This window comes from Carassius auratus, unplaced genomic scaffold, assembly GCF_003368295.1.
Source record: "Carassius auratus strain Wakin unplaced genomic scaffold, ASM336829v1 scaf_tig00216159, whole genome shotgun sequence".
In the NCBI taxonomy this organism is placed as follows: Eukaryota; Metazoa; Chordata; class Actinopteri; order Cypriniformes; family Cyprinidae; genus Carassius; species Carassius auratus.
The window spans coordinates 76,434-97,260 of NW_020528433.1; the positions used below are offsets into that span (position 1 = coordinate 76,434).

The 20,827-nt window shown below is 35.8% G+C and overlaps 2 protein-coding genes across 2 annotated transcripts in view; both read right to left on the minus strand.

Annotated features, from left to right (window-relative positions):
- The window catches only part of LOC113097227 (RAB6A-GEF complex partner protein 1-like), a 29,106-nt gene extending 27,677 nt beyond the window's left edge, over nucleotides 1–1,429 (minus strand). The window contains exon 1 of the mRNA XM_026262434.1: nucleotides 1,289–1,429. Within this exon, the coding sequence (XP_026118219.1) occupies nucleotides 1,289–1,429 (141 nt within the window). The remainder of the gene's footprint in view (nucleotides 1–1,288) is intronic.
- A 5,125-nt stretch (nucleotides 1,430–6,554) lies between these two features.
- On the minus strand, nucleotides 6,555–20,273 carry LOC113097223 (lysosome membrane protein 2-like). Its single transcript, XM_026262429.1, has 11 exons — nucleotides 20,020–20,273; nucleotides 17,236–17,383; nucleotides 16,960–17,154; nucleotides 15,924–16,015; nucleotides 15,712–15,831; nucleotides 12,661–12,839; nucleotides 9,610–9,728; nucleotides 9,442–9,515; nucleotides 9,308–9,359; nucleotides 9,074–9,226; nucleotides 6,555–7,477 (listed from the first exon to the last, which is right to left on the minus strand). Exons 1-11 carry the CDS (start codon nucleotides 20,256–20,258, stop codon nucleotides 7,370–7,372), a joined length of 1,479 nt encoding a protein of 492 aa, XP_026118214.1. The 5' UTR covers nucleotides 20,259–20,273; the 3' UTR covers nucleotides 6,555–7,369.
- Between the last annotated feature and the right edge of the window lie 554 nt (nucleotides 20,274–20,827).

The following is a 20,827-nucleotide window of genomic DNA, read 5'->3' on the forward strand; positions in this document are numbered from 1 at the left end:
TCTTGAAAAGGGCTTTTAAAAAAATGAAATATCTCCCTTTGGAGTTGACTTTGAGATCTGTGTAACTTTGTAGATCTTTTTTATGCTCAAACACACACACTGACAAATTCAAAGAGAGAGAAAAACATAATAGGAGCTCTATATTCTCTAAATCAGGCAGATCTGGTTTGAGTTCATACTCTTTACTCAGGGTTAAAACAGTTATCAGTCACAGAGTAAGACACGTTCTGTCTGTCAGTGTCATCAGAGATCACAGTTCACACTTCTTCATAACACCGAGACGTGTGAAAATAAAGCTCAAGTAGCTTTGCATCTGCAGCCCTTTAGTTTGCTCTCTGCAACAAACTGATGTTCTGGTTTCCTGAATCTCCTTCGAACGCTCATATAAACCTTCACGAAAGTGTTTCCACAGAGCGTTTGACACACAGGTGAGAGTCTCCACGACGCCTCAAGACTCAAGTCCAGACAAGTTCAACTGAAACTGAAAACTCATGCGAGATGCTGTGAACTCGGGAAAACTGGGGGATTTTCTGTACTTTGACCAACTGAGCAACGACATCAGACGTGTCAACAACAAACAGCACAGACACGCAGACAAATCAATCAGAAATCATCCATCTGATCTGGTTTGAATACTCAATGCATTTCAAAAGCTTTGAATCTGTACCTATGTGTCCAAACAATTCAATTCAATTCCACACTGCACATTCACAGCAGTGTGAAACAGATGGCATTCAAACCTACATCCACTAGGTTATCATTGTAACCACTAAACCACACACTTCAAACTCTTAAGCAATTGTTAACTAGACAAATCAGATGCTGGAATTGTTCATATCTTGGTCTTTAACCACTAAACCAATAGAATAACACAACTAAGCATAATAGCATCCTGCATTTGGAAATCAAAACATGTAATTCTTGGAGAAAGTGTTTAACTAGATTAACCAGATTCTAAAAGTTCACAACTCTTAGTTTTTAAGTAGTTAAACCCTTAACCAGCTGGTTTGAAGTCCCGATTCTTTTGAATAATCCATTCTTAAATTCGGAGGTCACAAATCCAGATCTTTTACCACTAAACCACGTCACCCATCATTCCTGTAACGTTACCTCAAACCTTCCTGTTCTTTAACCACTACGCCACATCAGCACACCTTTAAAGACACAATGGACTGATCGGGAGTTAGTTTGACGATGGGATTCGAACCCACGACCTTCGAGTTACCCAGCATTTACACATGTATCGATTCGAAGCACGGTTCACGGGTGTGTTTGAGGAGTTTCTTACCCTGCTGAACCAGATGCTGATCTGGGTCTCGGACAGCACCGCCAGGTAGAAGCGTTGCGCGCTGGGCTCGATCAGGAAGGGCCGCTCGCTGCTCCGGAGCGGGCAGAGGAGCCTCCGCGGCCAGCCGCTCAGAAAATACATCACGATCCGGTTCCGAGCCAAATCACTGCGACACCGGGGCGGACAGACTCCCTCCCGCGGCCTCCATCCACCGGAACCGAACTACAGCTCGACACGGACTCGGTTCAGTTCAGTCCGGGATCATCGCAGCGGGATCCGGTGCCAGCTCGGATGATCTGAATCCAAAATCCGCTTTATTTGCGACTGCGAGCGAGAAAGTGTAGAAGTAAAGCCGTGTAACGTGTGTCGGCTCGGTGTCGCGGGGTTCGCGGCTCTCACTGCGCCACGGGACCGCTGGACTCTGTGATCCAAAGGGAAGTTTTGGATCCGAATTTGTCCCGTGAATCCTCCACCGTCGCCATCTTTAGTCTCTTATTTATCTCCGGTCTGCTCGCTGTCGCTGCTTCTGAACCCTGTAGAGCGGGAACGGGATTTATACGCGCAGTTATAACCGTTACCGCCAGAAGAGGGCGCGAAGCGGCCCACAATACACTGCGGTTAACGGAAAACTAATTTAGATCGCACTGACAGGGATTTAAACGATTTTTACAAACTGACATTTTCTTATAACCCTAACTTTATTTTATTGTTTTGGTTTACACACACACACACATATCTATATAGCGGAAGTTTTAATTATCACAGTAAGTTTGTCGCCTGCTCTCGGTCCCGCTCGATTTCTGATATTCATGACGTAACGTAACATGTTGGCGTAAAACGTCAGTTCCTCTGAGTTAGAATTCGAACGTCCGGTTCGATGCTCAGACCCGCGCGCCTCCTGCCGGAGAAACTGAGCAACTGCAGGCGTTAATATTGGCACTCATATAAATAACTAAATTGTGTAAATAAATAAAAAATAAATGAAATTAAAAAGCTTGGTTTTGAATCAGTTCTTATTTTGAGTTATACTTGTGTTAGGCATTAATAAAATAGTTAGCACTGTATTTATTTATATTGTTTTATTTGATATTAAACAGGTCCAAAATGTACACTCACTGAGATCAACATTTTGGGCTCAGTAAGATTTTTATTTTTTTAAAGAAGTCTCTTCTAATCTGGATTTACTTGAACAAAAACACAGAAAAAAACACTAATATTGTGAAATATTATTGCAATTTAAAATACAGGTTTTCTATTTTAATGTATTTTAAAATATAATTTATTTCTGTGACCAAAGCTGTATTTTCAGCATCATTCCTCCAGTCTTCACACTTTTGAAAGGCAGTGTATATTTGCATTGTTTCCTGATTTGTAAACATGTGATTGATTTGACATTAAAATCATTCACAATTGAAAGCCTCAGGAAAATAAACAACCAGCCACAAATAAAATAATTCAGCATTTATTTTAAATTAAGCATCAAGTTAAACACAGAAAATCCGCTCCGTTTCTTCTTCCATTTAAAAAAAATTATATGTCATATATTAATATTAAATACGTATACAGACATAAAAAAATTATAATTAAAGGTATACTAATAAAATATATATATATATATATATATATATATATATATATATATATATATATATATATATATATATATATATATATATATATCGTTTAATAAATATATTATGAATATAGTATATAATTAAATGTATATATTAAAATAATATTTAATATGGGTTAAATAATAATTATTACTTAATATACAACGATACGACCAGGTCTTAAATTAAACCAGGATTAGGATTTAGCTCAATTATCACATTCAAATATTTTTTTTTATAGATGTACCACAGCAAAAAAAAAAAAAAAAAAAAAAAAAAAAGCATCACTGGTGTGCATCTTGAGACAAAACAAAGGCACCGATTTATTCTGAGATTAATCCGTGCAAGTTTCTTTCAGCTGAAACAGCTTTAGTCTTAGACTTGTCTGTGAACCCGGTGAACCATTTATATTATTAAATGATTTAAAGTGATGAGTGATTAACAGTGTTCTGCTCTTTCTGAGTCTCCTGCACAGCTGCTGGACTCCAAAAGCGGCTGATGAACGGAGAGATGATGGGCTCCAGGCTTGCTTTTTATACTTTTCATCTGAATCTTCACAATCATTTTAAATATCATGATTAATTCGGTCTGTTAGCTCGATGATCGCTATTTACAATCAGAAATCAGATCTAGAAACAAACACACGCTTCAGTTTTATGTTCTTATCATATATATATGAACAGATACTCACATATTTAATTGAAAAATATGATAAAAGCCTTCAATCTGTGAAAAACTCACATTGTTGTGAGACGCTGAGAGTGACGCCGCTGGCGCAGATATTACTGTCGCCACCCAGCGGCGCGGAGGAGCAACGACACACACAGAACTACATAAAATAAAATAAAATAAAATAAAATAAAATAAAATAAAATAAAATAAAATAAAATAAAATAAAATAAAATAAAATAAAATAAAATAAAATAAAATAGTTATGTATGTATACAGTAATTCGCAATGACACCCACAGAACAAAATAAAATAAATAAAATAAAAAGTTCTGTCTAAACCTAGGGTTAAACCTAACCCTAACCCTAACCCAGTAATTAAAAAGACATAAAATTTAGCTGAACTATACAAATTTATGACAACATGCATTTGCACTATGTACATTTACATTTATTATTTTGTTTTTTTCATCCAAAACAGCTTACATATCAGAAACAATGTCTCATGTAATCTGCAATAAGCGTTAACCTGCAACTGTTAGTTTAAAGAGTTATTTTTAACCAATTTAACCCATAACTATTAGTTTTTTTTATTATTATTATTATTATATATTTTTGTATGAATTAATTTGTTTATGTTGATTCAGTGATGTAACTTTAATAAAACCAGTCAGATTAGATTTACCATTTAAGGATAAGCTACTATTAACATTTTACTATATGTATATTGTAAATATTTATGATACAAAGCTATTAAAAACACATGATATAGAAAAACTAACCAAAGAGGTGCCTTTCAAAAAGACTTTTATTGAAATTTCTTATAAATCCACTGGAGAAGTCTTCATTTATATACAAAACTGTACAATTATTTGTGCAGTCTGAATATAGAAATCTACGAGCCGGACAGATGCAGAAGACACAGTCTGTGTTGAAAGATGCAAGGCCACTGAGTTCAGTTCATACACAGATAAAGGCAAGATTCAGCTTTATTTAGCTACACCTGAATTGACACCAAACACTTTTAAACCACGTTACATTCAGTCTTAAACACCAGCATTTGAACTCAAACATCTTTTTTTATTTCCATTCACATCCAAGCGAATCAAAGTTGAGTGCAATATTCGTTTTTTTTGATTGATCTCAATCATGTCTGGCACATCAATATAACAACATAAAATAAATCAGAAACCTCAAATAAAATGGCTCAGAGATCGAACCCAGTGACCATCTCGAAAAACACAGTGCGTTAAACGTGCAGCTTCAGAATTAGATTCAATATCGTGGATTTTAGTGCAATATGATAATACATACCTTGAGTAATGAGAAGAGGTTATTATGTTATGATTTTGCACCGAAGCATCTAGTTTAAGGAAAGCCAGTATTAACACGTTAAACAGTAACATGGCAAAACATGCGTGTGATTCTATGCGCTAAACCACGAGAACATACAGATTGAACCGCTCAAAATACTTCTGTATTAGTTCAGTAACACTACAAGAACTGCAATCGCATTGCAATCCTGCAATCTAATAATACTAACAAACCTCTCCTGTAAAACCATTCAGACAGCGTCTGTGTTCAGTGTTTGAGGATCAAAGATCACATCGACAGACTGCAGACCTGAGATCACACTACAACTCAACAGTTTCTTTTTATGTTTTTTATTAATTCTCTTCTGCTCAACAAGCCTGCATTTATTTGATCTAAAATACATAATATAATACAATTTAAAATAACTGCTTTCTATGTGAATATATTTTAAAATGTAATTTATTTCTGTAATGAAAGTTACATTTTCAGAATCATAACTCACATCATAACTCACAGTCACATGATCTTTAAGAAATAGATTTCTGCCCAAGAAAAAATATTATTATTATTATTATTATTATTATTATTAACAATATTTAAAAGAGTTGAGAATTTTTTTTTTTTTCATGTTTCTTTGATGAATGGAAAGGTCCAAAGATCAGCATTTATCTGAAATAAAAAGCTAAAAAGCATAAATCAGAATATTAGATTGTTTTCTGAAGGATCATGTGACTAGAGTATTGATGAAATCACAGGAATAAATTAGATAATAAATGTATTCGAATAGAAAATGGTAAAAATGGATTGAATAAATCCAGGCTTAGTGAGCAGACTTAAAACATACTGTTCAAAAACTTTTGACTGGTAGTGATATATTCCACAACATCAGATCAACAAATACTGAATTATTCAGTCGTAACTTTAGTATTGTACACTTCTGAAATCAAGGCACATTGATGAGATGTCAGCTCTTGACTGAATTAAATCAACGCAGTGGTTTGTAACTAAAGGCACAGCAGGTTCAGTCACATGTGGGTTGTTCACACCGGACGCTTGCGTTAATGTTTGTGTATCACTGCTTCTGTTCTGTTGCACTGACCTCAGTCCAGCTGTTTAATGCAGGAACACGTCATGTGTGAACGGACCACTTGGTAACACGAATATAAAGTTGTTTTGTTTGGCCTTTTAAGAGGTTATAAGTTCTGAACATAGTGTCTGATTGTTAAAGGTGCTGCAAGTGATTTCAGGAGCTTATAAGCTTCAATCGGACACGCCCTTGACTCCGCCCACTATCACACACATACACGCCTTCTGAGCTAAACCCCGCCCAGTGAATGACACACATGTCCCCTATATGACAAACCCTGCCACACACTCTGTATGAGAAACTCCACCCACTGAGACACACCCTCTGTGTCAAGCTCCGCCCACTGACACAAGCCCCTATTAAACTCCTCCCACTAAAAGACACACACACACACACACACACCTTTTATATCAAACTCCACCTGCTAAGACAGACACGCCCTCTGTATCAAACCCCGCCCACCAAACCGAGGCCTGCAAATCTGAACATGCAAAATGACTGACAGGGTTTCTGATTGGCAAAAAAAAAAAAAAAAACAGGCCACTCCCCTTCACTCTTAAAAAAAAAAAACTAAATTAAATTTGTTTGTATATGAATTGCATTTAACATTTGAATCACTCAGTTTTACCAAACCGAAGAACTTAATATGATGCATATATGTCCGTCATGTATAATAAGAAGCCAGTCAGATTTCTGTAATAGCACAAATAAACAGAATGTGTTCTAAATACACAATACAAATAACCAGCTTTATATATTTAACATCAATAAATCAACTTGTTTAAATCTCATGCATTCAAACTAACTGAATATTGCTTGTTCCACAATCATATCTGATGTTTTAACTTTTGTATAAATGCATTTAGAAAAAAAAAGATTATTTAAATAAAATCTAATAAATTCAAAAAGTTAATTATTTTTCATTTCATTCAGAAATCTGACCTCATTGTGTATGACTGACTAATATGCATTACATTAAGTTTATATTAGTTTGTGTTAAAACAATATAAGCCATATTTTACATGCAATTCAAATACATAAATCTTAACTTCACTAGGTAACGGACAGCAAGAGATGCGGGTGTCACTTGAGTCAGAATCGAGTGTGACGTGATTTCACAACATTTGATGTGTGATACTCCTAAACAATCACTGACAGCAGCTTTAAATTGGCTCAAAGTGTTCAAATATGAAAGGAAACAGATGCTGAATGAGCCTGAAGTGTGTGTGTTCTTCAGTCCTTCATCCAGGTGCTCGTTTGCTCACAGCGTCAGTCCTGAGAAATCTGTGTGTGAATCAAGACGACTGACACACACACACACACACATACACACACACACACACACACCGCTCTACTGAGAGTGACAGCATCTGTGACACACACACACACACACAGCTGCTTAAGACTTGTCCACAGGTGTCAGGCCGATATAAGTGCCATTTTTCTCGTCTTGATCGTCCGCTTTGTCGCTTACAGGAGCATATGATGTGTCTTTCTTCGCAGACGGCTGAAAGAAAGAAAGAAAACACAAAAGGTTCATTTAGTGTGTGTGTGCGTGTTACTAGTATGAAATACACTTGCAAGTACAAGAACATACTACAAGTTCATGTACTCGAGTACAACACACTCTTAGAAAAAAGGGGGTTCTATATAGAACCATAGGGTTCTTTACTCAACTCCAAAGAACCTTTTATGCTAAAAAGGTTCTATAATGACAAGTAAGAACCCTTTTGGCACAAAAGTTCTTTATTCATTCATATATTTCATTATTCTGCAACATTTTGTATTTGAAATTAAATTATTGTTTGTAGTAACTTAATATCACATTTTAATCATGCTGATTTTTGGAGAAAAACTGAAATGGCACTCTTCGTGTGATATTGATTAACTACATAAAATGATATAAATATATGACCCCCATATAACATTTTCTAACCCCCATATCTTGAATGTTGTGATCATTCACATGCATTCATAAATGCATTTGAATACACAGAATAATGCACTGAAAGAACGCACTCAAGATGCACACGCGCACTAGTATGACTTCATCATGTAGCTTTACATTAGCCTAGATGCGTGCACTTTTTAGGCACGATTTGTTTAGTTTTTGAACATACTTGATACTGTTAAAAGGCACATCATTAAAACAAAAAATACGTGTTCTCATATCACACCTAAACACGCCTGAAAAACGCAATTAGAACTTGCTACTAAATTAGTTAAAAATGCTAATCCATATACAGCTATGATTCGCGAACCCAAAACTGACTCAAATGATTCGCAAACCAGCTCCGAACTCCCGAACTGATTCAAATGATTCGCGATCCCCAAACTGTGTGTATTGTTCATTGTAAGCATGCTTCAGAATCTCAGCAGAAGTACTTTGAATTTGGATGCTGCACTACTCACATACTAATTAATGATTAATGTTTAAAAGTGAAGTGTAAAATAAATTATATAAATATTTTATTTGACTAAGTAATAACAGTAATATTTCAGTCTTCTTTATATATTAATAATTGAATAAAAAAATAAGCAAAATAATAATGTTATTATTTAGATGTTGTTATTTGTTAAAATGTACATGGTTTCCAAAAACACTGTGAATGTAAACCGAGACAACCATCACAGCTAAAATATAATGTGTACCAATAACCTCTTTTGTTTTGTTGTTTTTGTGTAAACTGATATTGCAGATCTGGAGAAAAATGCACCAATATATATGGCAATATCAATCTTGATCTAAAGCAATAAATATCATACATTTCTGTAAATAACCGAGCGGCATGAGACAGATGACATTTACATCCAAATGCTAGTTAATCTAATAATTCCGAGCACAAAGTGAAGCCATAAACCGTTTCTACGATTAAAAGATTGTATATAGTGCATTTCAATGTTTTCTGTTGCATTTCTTAAATGTGAAAACCTCAGAACATGTTTTTGTTGGTTTGACGGCAGCCTTAGTGTGTTTGAACCGAGCTGACACATTTTAGGGTTTCACTTTGGTGGGAAAGTGGAGAAAAATGGGTTTTTCTGAAAGGTCTCAAGTTTCTCACACACAGACGTTCAGACAGGGTGTTGTGTGTGGTTGTATTACCTTGTTCTGATTGAAGCGGATGACAAGGATGATACAGACGAGCAGCAGAATGACTCCCAGAGCCACGATGAGGAGCGGGAAATAAGAGACCAGAGTCACGATGAGCAGCAGCTTCTGAATCCTCGCCGCCGAGACGTCGTCAATCACCACCGACTGCAAACACAGCAGAAAAACACCCGGCGGTTTACAGGAGACGAAAGCGTTGGTCATTAATCATCCACTTCTGACGCTCACCTCATTCAGAAACAGAATGGGGAAGATGGTGCTGTTGAGATTCCTGGTCAAACTGAAGAAAAGAAAGGACACAGACACTCACGGCTGTTTATCAACACACGATTAAATATATCGGACAGGAAAGCACCACTCACGGAAAGCCGGTCACTCTCTCGAGATGAATGTTGATCTGCGCTCGTTTCATGGCACGCACAGGCACTCCCATAGTCTGAGGAGAAACCAGGAGATCTGAGCCATCGAACCAGTTATATTACAAACACTGATGATAACCAGCACTTCAATCACAGCACAGCAGATCTTACAGGGTTCAGATCCAGAAACGTCTGGTGACGCTCGTGCACCGGAGAAATGCCATCGATGGCTTTGGCGTACTTCTCAGCGCCCAGATGAAAGTGAGGGAACGACACGACGACAGGAGCACCTGAGACACAATTACACCACAAAAATCACTGCCTTTCTGATGCTTTAATCCAAAGACACTTGCACTGCAGTCAAGACATTCATTTGATCAGTCCATGGATTCCCAAACTCAGATTCTCAGATTTTTCCTTTGTTGAAATTAAAAACTCTTATACTGCATGATGAAAATTACAAGTTAATATTTTTTTCACATGACATTATTTTCATGATGTTTAATTATTATCGTCGTAAAATAAGTAATGATTAAGGTAAAAATTAATAATAAAAAATAGATAAATAATAAAAAACTTGCATCACAAGAATATATTTCTTTGTAAAATATTTCTGTTTAGAAAACAGCTATTTTAAATAGTAATATTTCACAATATTATCACTTTTACTCAAGAGACTTCTTTAAAAAAGGGTTATTGCAAACAAATAAATGACTATATATATATTTATATATATATATATATGTGTGTGTGTGTGTGTGTGTGTGTGTGTGTGTTTTACAGAAATTTTGACTACACAGAAGAGACTTCTGAAAAAAATAATATATATATATATATATATATATATATATATATATATTCATAAATCCAGTGTTTACATATTGTAACTATTATTCATGAATATGTGCTGTTCCTATTAAGTGAATAAAAAAAAAAGTGAAATCTGGTGTTTAGTTTCATGCATTATGGAATTACAGAATTATGCTCAGAACAACATACTATACACACTATTTCTGCAGTGTGCGATATGATTAATCACCTAGATGACCTTCTGCAGGACCTCCTCAAAAGATTAAATAACTTTTCAGCATCATGCAGCACACAGGCCACTGTTCCAGACTCTTCTTTATTCAGAAGTCCGTGACCTCGTCAGATAAAAGGATGTCCTCTAAACTCACAGAACATCTGTCATCACTAATGTTTTGTCGTTTAACAGCAGAAATGACGTCTCCTCCTTTGTCTTAATGCCTTCTCTGATACAAGCCCTCTGAGAGATGTAGAGCTTCATCCTGTCATGATGGTAAAGACGAACATCGTCTCACGAGAAGACCAGAGGAAATCCTCGAGCATGAAAACAATCAGGAGTGACTGTAAGTAACCCAGATGATTTAACGCCTCTGTTCTCAACACAGCAGGGAAATCAGACTCCTGCGTGACTGCGACAGAGGTGAAGTTTTTCAGCCCTAATGTTTGGCTTTATACACCTGTAAAATGTCACACACAGATCTGAGAGGAAGGCCAGCAGTTATTATGTGTGCATGTTTCACTTCATGAATCAATCTAGTACTCAAAATCCATTTAGATTCAAATATATATCTTCACATCTGACATGAAGAAAGTCCCTAACAGACTAAAAATCCTCAGACACACTTATTCACAGCTGCTTAAAACAGATACAGATAATTCTGCACATGCAAGAAGCACTTTAGTAAAACTTTAGTTCTGATGAGCTTTTTGGGATTAATAACACATCTCTGGTAAGTCCTCATTCTTCGCAGACTGTGTGTGTGTTTTAGTGGCTTTTGGGACACCATCAGATCTCTGTGCTCAGAAATGTGGCATGTGTTCAACATAAAAAACAGCAGGACGAGATGAGGAATGTGCTCGTGTCAGATCTGTGTAGCAACAGATTTAAACGCTCAGAACACCCTAGCAACAGCCTTAAACGCTCAAAACACCCTAGCAACTGCATAGCAACAGCCTTAAACGCTCAGAACACCCTAGCAACTGCATAATAACAGCCTAAAACGCTCAAAACACCCTAGCAACTGCATTGAACACCCTAGCAACTGCATAGAAACAGCCTAAAACGCTCAAAACATACTAGCAACTGCATAGCAACATCCTTAAACGCTCAAATTACCCTAGCAACTGCATTGAACACCCTAGCAACTGCATAGCAACAGCCTTAAACGCTCAAAACATCCTAGCAACTGCATAGCAACAGCCTAAAACGCTCAGAACACCCTAGCAACTGCATAGCAACAGCCTTAAACGCTCAGAACACCCTAGCAACTGCATAGAAACAGCCTTAAACGCTCAAAACACACTAGCAACTGCATAGCAACAGCCTTAAACGCTCAGAACACCCTAGCAACTGCATAATAACAGCCTAAAACGCTCAAAACACCCTAGCAACTGCATTGAACACCCTAGCAACTGCATAGAAACAGCCTAAAACGCTCAAAACATACTAGCAACTGCATAGCAACAGCCTTAAACGCTCAAATTACCCTAGCAACTGCATTGAACACCCTAGCAACTGCATAGAAACAGCCTAAAACGCTCAAAACACACTAGCAACTGCATAGCAACAGCCTTAAACGCTCAAATTACCCTAGCAACTGCATAGCAACAGCCTTAAATGCTCAAATCACCCTAGCAACTGCATAGCAACAGCCTTAAACGCTCAGAACACCCTAGCAACTGCATAACAACAGCCTTTAACGCTCAAAACACCCTAGCAACTGCATAACAACAGCCTAAAACGCTCAAAACACCCTAACAACTGCATAACAACAGCCTAAAACGCTCAAAACACCCTAACAACTGCATAACAACAGCCTAAAACGCTCAAAACACCCTAACAACTGCATAACAACAGCCTAAAACGCTCAAAACACCCTAACAACTGCATAACAACAGCCTAAAACACTTTAAATGCCCAAGCAACTGAATTGAAACATCAACAAAACAACAAAACATCAAAGCTACTCCAAGACAACTGCCTAAAATATTTACAACAGCTTAGTAACTCCATAGTAACTGCATAAGAATGCCGATTAGCAATAATTAAAGTATGCAATTAAATAAATGTTTAAAGGAAATTAGAATGAAATTTGAATATTAAATGAAACTGGTTTAATCATTAATGTTTAATCCTATAATATAAATGTGAGCTGTGTTCATGTACGTGTAAATCACATATGCACATTAGCGCACCTTTCCGACACACAGACACATCCATCACGCCGTCGTCTAGGCATTTGTTCGGCGTCAGGCAGAATCCCTCGTTCTCCGGGTTGTTCTTGGCGCTGGCAAACACGGCTCGGGGCGGTGTGAAGCGGTACGCTGGGATGCCCTTCACCTCCACCTCCTTCTCAAAGCGCATGTGGATGGACCTGCACAAGAGTCACATAACAACACACGCTGAACATTACCTTACACACCTATTCAGTGTTCACTACTGAGAAACCATTCAGAAACCTGCTTTTAATGGACAGGAAAAGCTGAGTAACAAACAGCGGTCTTGTGATCAAGCGTGTTTCTGAGCTGATTCTGATTAGAGGAAAGGAGTTTTCCAGACCGACCGCAGCATGATTAAACCGTGTATAAAGGTTACACACTCAGCTTCTGCGGCCGGCTTTCCCTAAAATATCCAGGTGAGGAGTCAGTGGAAAAGGACAAGGACAGCACAATAAGCCAAGGGCCGCCGCTCACACTCGACTAGGTTAAAAGTGTCTTGAAAACCTTCCAGATCGGAGTCTGTTCTTCAGAAAACACGAGTGACGGCAGAACACACCAGATTCTTTCTGCACCGAACAAGACGGGCGGTTTAGGGCAGTTCCCACTGAAAACAGAGATCAGGGTGAGACGGACAGGTCAGCTGGATTTCAGGTCAAAGGTCAAAGGTCAAAGGGCGGCCAGAACAGATATTATATGGTGTATTAAAATAAAAGCGTGCATCACTCGCCATTCTTCATCAGCTGACACACACAGAGAGGAAACTGAAGAGGAATACCCAAAATACATCCTAAATGTTAAATAAATAAGTAGATGACAATGCATTGTATAAAAATATATTAATAAGTATATATATATTTAGAAAAGATTCCAAAAACCAAACATACTGAATATAAAGCTGAACCACATTACTCTTAAATAAAATAACATTTAAATGTTAAATAAATAAACAAACAAACAAGTAACAGATAATAGATTATATACCAATTAAATATGAAATACGTTTGATAAAATTATTTAAAAGTTTCTAAAAGGCAAATAAAAGGTTACAGTAACATAAAAAGATTTTAAAACCCCCCAACATACACAGGGGAAATAAAAACAGAACTGCATTGCTTTAAATAATAATAATAAATAAATAAATAAATAAATAGAAAACTATTAAAAATAGACCTGACAATATATATGTATATAATATTTACTAATTAATTTTGTAAAGTTAAAAGTACCTTTTAAAAAAAGCACAGAGGGGAAACTAAAATGTTAACGACAGTACTCTGAAGTCCGAATAAAAAATAAAAATGAAATAATAAATAAATAAATAATGCATTATATAAAATTACACAATTAAGCCTATACATTTTATACATTTACTTTATCACTGTTAAAATCTAAACCACAATACTTTAAATAAATAAAATATAATTATAAAAAAAAAAATGTCATACTACATTGAATATTTCTGAGTTAAACGAAAAGTAATAAAACAGATAAACTCCTTGATTCCTGTGTGTAAAGTGTTTCTATTCTCTTGCTTAAAACGGCATGCTTATTGTAAAATCCCATCCCGCAGAATATTCCTGTAATGATATTAGAGAGGACTGGAGTAAAGACTAACGGTCAGCAGGAAGTCATGAGGATCAGACCTTCGTCTCAGTCTGAAGCTGATTCTCATCAGTGGAGGAGAGGTCGAGCAGATGAATACACATCTACTGACTCAGCACTTCTGCATTTCCACACATTATCTCATGATCATTATCTTCAGCTCCTCCAACAGTTACAGTAAATCACCACTGCGGCTAATAACAACCCAAGATTATCAGCAACTACTGTTCTAAAACCAGCCCCGCTTATCTTAAAAAGACATTTTAACTAAGGCCGTGTCATTATGGTGTGGATATATGTCAATTATACTTCATATGTTCATATAGAAGCAACTGGAGTATTATTGTGTGTTCAGATCTAAACTGGGTTTATCCAGGATTGAAACACAAACATGAACTATGGTGAAATAATGCACATGTGTATAAACTGTGTCCAAATAAGATTTATTAAGAGAAACTAGCATTTCTGAAATTATCCACAGCAGGGTTATTGTTAACTCAAGCCAAAACTATTCAAATATGTTTATTAACTGCTGGAATAAAACAAAATATAATCATTAAAGTGACAAAACAAATTAATAATAAACGAAAAATAAAAATAGCTTATGTTAAATCACTAAAATTACACATTGTAAATAAAAAATTAAATTAAAACTGAAATTAAAAAAATAATTTAAGCTTAATAGGAATATAAAAAAATAACAAATACTAACAAAAATGATGAAAGCACATAAAAAAGATACTAAAAATTAAAATAAAATTAAAACTGGAAACATAAAAAAATGAAATGAAAATAACTTTTTTATATTATATATATCATGAATAATATGTGGATCAAAATTAATATAAAACCCGTTGTGGTGTACTCAAGTAATATATTCTATTCTATATTGTAAAATAATTATCAGTTATTAAATATTTTTAAATATACATTTTATAATCAAATATAAATTCTAAAAATATTTAAATATAATATTATAAATAAATATATGAAATATTAATTATTATAACCAGCAGAAGAGACACTGGCATCCTCATGTACTAAATTTTAGAAAGTTCCCATGAAAAAGCTGCGTTATTGATTATATTTCAGCATGTTCTGAAGGTCCGGATGGCAGGTGATTTCTGATCCTGTTCTGATCGACACACACGTGCTGCCAAACACACACTGAGATCAGCGTTCAGAAATAAATAACCACAGGAACGGCAGATGAGAACCGCTTCAGGACTTCAGCTGCATGCTCTATTGTCCATAACACGACCAGACGCAAGGTCATCCTGGACAAAGGCTTCATTTCGACATGAGCTCTTCCACACATCAGAGTTAGCACAAGAACTGATGTTGCCACAGCACTGCTATCATTGACTAATGGAGTTGCATTAATATTCTGAACCCCTCTGTCTGTGTCTGTGTCTGTGTCTGTACCTGCAGAGGTCAGGGGAGAAGACGTTGAGCCGCTCTTCTTTGCTCAGGAGCGCGTGGAAGCCGCTGCCGTCGCTGCCGTTGATCATGTTACTCTGGTTGGTTCTCCAGAACGACAGCTTCCTGAGACACAAAGCACATCAGCCATCGATCATCTCCAGCTGTGCCTCGTGAAATATGATATTCAGGATATTCAGGAGAATTGGAGTCTGTACTTTTCTCCATTCCAGGTGAAAATGCGTCCGAAGTCCATGTAGTTCTGCGCTCCGGTGTGATACACGAACTCACCGTCATTACTGCCGTTTTTCTGAACAGCCCAGATGTGAGACAGATATGACAATACAAATACTACATCTGTTTTAATTATATTATATCAATAAATAATTCTAATTTATTTGATCAAATAAATCATAAAATATACATTTATAAAACACTATTTAATTTAATTAATCAATATCTATTAATTTGCATTAATTTTATTATTCATTAATTTTATATATATATATATTCAAAACATTATTAAAATAATATATACATGTAACGAAATATATATCAATATAATAAATATAAATATGTTGTATAAAAATGATAAATAACACTAAATAATAAAACATTAATTTTTAAGTTTTTTTCTAAGACGTAATTTTTTTATATAAGTACAAGTTAATATTAAATATAAATAGCATTAAGTAATAATTCATAATAAAATGAAGATGAATAATTAAGTTAAAAATAAATTTATACATTGATAATAAATAATAAAATTATAATTATTAATACATAAACACATATATAATACACACAGAGTTACATCTCATGTGTGTGTGTGTGTGTGTGTGTGTGTGCGTGTGTCTCTCTGTGTGTTTCTGTGTGTGTGTGTGTGAGAGAGAGAGAGAGAGTGTGTGTGTATGTGTGTGTGTGTGTGTGAGAGAGAGAGAGAGAGAGTGTGTGTGTGTGTCTCTCTGTGTGTGTGTGTGTGTGTGTGTGTGTGTGAGAGAGAGAGTGTGTATGTGTGTGTGTGTGTGTGTGTGAGAGAGAGAGAGAGAGAGTGTGTGTGTGTGTGTGTCTCTCTCTGTGTGTGTGTGTGTGTGTGTGTGAGAGAGAGAGAGAGAGAGAGAGAGTGTGTTTGTGTGTGTGTGTGTGTGTGTGTGTGAGAGAGAGTGAGTGTGTCCATGCGTGTGCATGTGTGTGTGTGTGTGTAATGTTCCTGCAGAAGTATCCTCAGATGTGTGTGTGTGATCTGAGACTCACGTTTATCATGAGACCGAAGTACTCATCTGTGTCGGGCTTTATGGTTTTGAGTCTGGTGAGGAGCGGGTCCTTGAAGCCCCAGAGCATCTCCTCCACGGTGTGTGTCATGAACAGAGTCGTGCCGATGGAGCCCATGTACATAGAGATACCGGAGGAAACCCAGAAACCCAGGCCTTTGATCCGATTAATCACGGCCTGCTCGAGAAACCAGAACCTGACGATCAGATCAACCGGATCAACACACACACACACACACACACACACACGTACACTCACCACGGCTGGGATGTTCACCGTCGTCACCACATCCACCTTCGGGTCTCCAACTGATTTCTCAGGCAAGAAGACAAAACTCTTGACTGTATAAGCTGAGACCTTCGTCTCGTTGTCCACAAACGTCACGTTGCGTTTGGGCCTGTACTGTCTGGAGCACAAGACGAGTTGAGCGCAAATAACACCATTACATCTTTAACTGGCATTGTGTACAGAACCAATGAATGAAGATGAGCTCCAAACCAGTAAAACAGCATTTCAGTAATATAATATAACATAGTTCTAGTGCAATACGCATGAAACCAGCAAAACAGCATTTAACTGAAAACGATAGCACTGCAGAATGAGGCACACAGCTGAATAAAGCAAATGATGATTGCAGGACAGAAGAAATGATGCAGGAGGACAGGATGTGATGCATAATATATGATATTTGCATGTCAATGATTCATGTTTCAGTCTCTACGGATCAAGATCAGATGTTTCGAGAGTGTATCGATTCCTGCCGGAGTGTTTTCTGTTTGCTCTGAATTACCCAAGCTCTGAGCAAACAAGCCGTGCAGAGAAATACAGGTCAGGCCGCTGAACTGTCCTTGGTGAAGCGTTAACGGCACAGACTTTGATATTTGTTTAGGGTGTGACATGATAAACCTGCAGACATGAGGAGAGCATGACTGCAAACATCCTGATCAAACATCACAACCAGCGCAGCGTTGCATTTAATAATACACACACACACATTCTTTAGTGGAGACAGTCAGTATATGCAAAATAGCAGAGGTGGCTGAACCCTGGCAGTATTTACCAGCAAATGTTACATTTAAGATTTTAATTAACACACACTTAATTTGATAATTTATGTATAAGTTAATAATATAATATAATATATATAATATAATATAATATAATATAATATAATATAATATAATAATATAATATAATAATATAATATAATAACTCTACTAACTATATATATATAATATTTTTATTTTATTTATTTTATTTTTATAAAAAAAATTATTTTGTTTATATTTATTTCTATTATTTTTATTTTATTTTATATTTTATATAATAATATTATAATTTTGTAATTTAATTTTAATTAAAAAAATATATATAAAATTATTATTTTAATATTTAAATATAAATATGTTTTATAAATTATAGTATTTTCAAATAATTAAAAATATACTTTAGATATTTAAATAATATTTATTTTTTAATATGTTAAAATGTATTCATTTATTTATTTAAAAAAGGTAATATTTATATTTTTTTTATTTTTTTATTAATTTATCTATATATATATATATATATATATATATATATCTATATCTATATCTATATCTATATATATATATATATATATATATATATATATATATATATATATATATATATATATATATATATATATATATATATATAATGTGTATATTTAAACTTTTCTGGAGCCCTTTTAAAGACATATATGTTCAGATGCACGATGGGATCGATGCTTAAGAAACAATAAGTTACATAATGCAGAGAGAGAGAGTAATTTATGGAGATTACACAAATGTTGAAATATTAGTCCAACAATATCTTTAGATAGCAGCTGTTTAACATCATAACTACTGGTAACGTTGTGAGGTTTTGTTAGTTTAACTCTCGATCTAAAACTAGAGAGCAATAAAACGCTGGAAGATGAATTCTGCTTCTCTCTGGTGCTCAGTCTCTCTGGTCCTGTGTAAGTGGATGAGTCTGAGTCTTCCCTACGCAGCAGATGACTCAGTAAAGCGGCCTGTGGTGAAACGCTTACGCAGGGATATGCATCTTAGGAGCGAGCGTGACGGATTTGTCTCTGAGTAATATGCATCACTCTCATCTGCTGTCGCATCAGCCAAACTAAAGAAAAGCCTGAAACGTACACGTGCAAGATCCTGAAGGAATGCATTAGCTACACAAGCTCACTGCATTCCCAAATGAGTCTGATATGAGTTTATAACATATTGTGCATTCGATTTTTACTGTAGCTTCTACTGTCAGTTTTCTCGTACATGATAAAACAGAACAAAAAATTAAATTATATATATGATATTTGATAACAAAAATAACTTGTTATGAGGTTTGATGGTTATGTTTGATATGTTTTTTTGTTAATAAACTGTTATGTATTGTTATCTTTTGCTGTTACACTTTGTTTCAGTATGTTGTGTAGTTTTATACATAAAAGATAACAAAACAATACAATGTTATATTACGTGTTCATTGTTATGAACAGCAAAACAGCACATTATAATGCATGTTATGCTTTATATTATTTTTATAAAATGTGTTTTATGTTGTTTTGTAACAAAACATGCATCAGCATACTTATAAACTCTCAGATATATTTTCCCTTTTGAGATATTATTTCCTACAAAATGTTATATTTAGTTTTTTTGTTCTTTTATGCTGCTTTATATCAAAATGCATTAAATAACATAGCAAAATATAATTTTGTGCATTTACATAACGTGTAAATTCTAGACAAGTATAACATAACTTAACATTACATTACATTTCATGACACATGGTATGCAGTTGTGTGGAGAGGGATTTTAGACCAATGAGATTTCACTGTGGGCGGAGCTACTCAATGCAGCGCCATTAAAACAACCAACAGTGTGACCAACAAAAAAGGACAAAAACTATGTGACCCTGCTGGTGTGTGTGTGTGTGTGTGTGTGTGTGTGTGTGTGTGTGTGTGTGTGTGTGTGTGTGTGTGTGTGTGTGTGTGTGTGTGTGTGTGAGTGTATGATGCACCTGAAAGTGTACGGCCCCATTTCAGTAAGACGAGGTTTGGCTTCTCCTTTCAGGAACTCTTCAGGGTTGGTGACGTTGAAGAAGAAGAACTGAATATAGACCGGAGGCGGTGGATTCTTCCACGAGGCGAAAACTTTACTGCCCTCCGTCAGTGTGATCTCCTGAACACACAAAACACAACAGGGATAGTTTACATCACAGCACACACATCTGTTCAGTCTGAGACCCCAGTCAAACATTGTTTGGCTTCAGATCAAGTCTGTCAGCTTTGAGCTCGTACGATGTAAAACTGAGTTTTTAAAACCTGCAAATAAAACAAAGATTATTAGAATTAAAACACTATTTCAGGTTTTCTATTTAAGTCAATGTGTGGTATTTTTTATAATTATAATTATTTGTGATATTTAATATGCCGTCATGCTCAGAATCCCAATGAAATGGAAATGTAAGTTCGTTATTCAGGTCATTCCATGCCACCTAAGGTCACGACCTCTTGACCTCCAGCGCTACATTACTGCAGGCTCAAATGTATCATTTCTAAATTCCTCAGATGTTAATAAACTTCACTTGTTCTGGCTCAAGCGGGTCATAATGAGTTAGTCCAAGTATGAAAGACAGTCACTATTAGATCCTCTGAATCCACACTGGGTCAGATGCAGATAACCTCTGGCCGGACGAGCGCTGGCGCCACGTTTGGGGAGTGATTGGACCCTTGAGCTGTGTTTGAGACATCGATCAGGGAGAGGACAGAGATCACAAACAGCCGTGCTTTATCTAGTGACTCAGCACTATCCTCAGTCTGACCGTC

Coding starts and splice junctions, on each gene's coding strand:
- LOC113097223 (XM_026262429.1), bottom strand. CDS start 20,258: ATGTTTGACTGGGGTCTCAGACTGAACAGATGTGTGTGCTGTGATGTA. Junction 9,729..12,660: donor TGTGTCTGTGTGTCGGAAAG/GTGCGCTAATGT, acceptor ATTGTGTCTCAG/GTGCTCCTGTCGTCGTGTCG. Junction 9,516..9,609: donor CGTTTCTGGATCTGAACCCT/GTAAGATCTGCT, acceptor GTTTCTCCTCAG/ACTATGGGAGTGCCTGTGCG.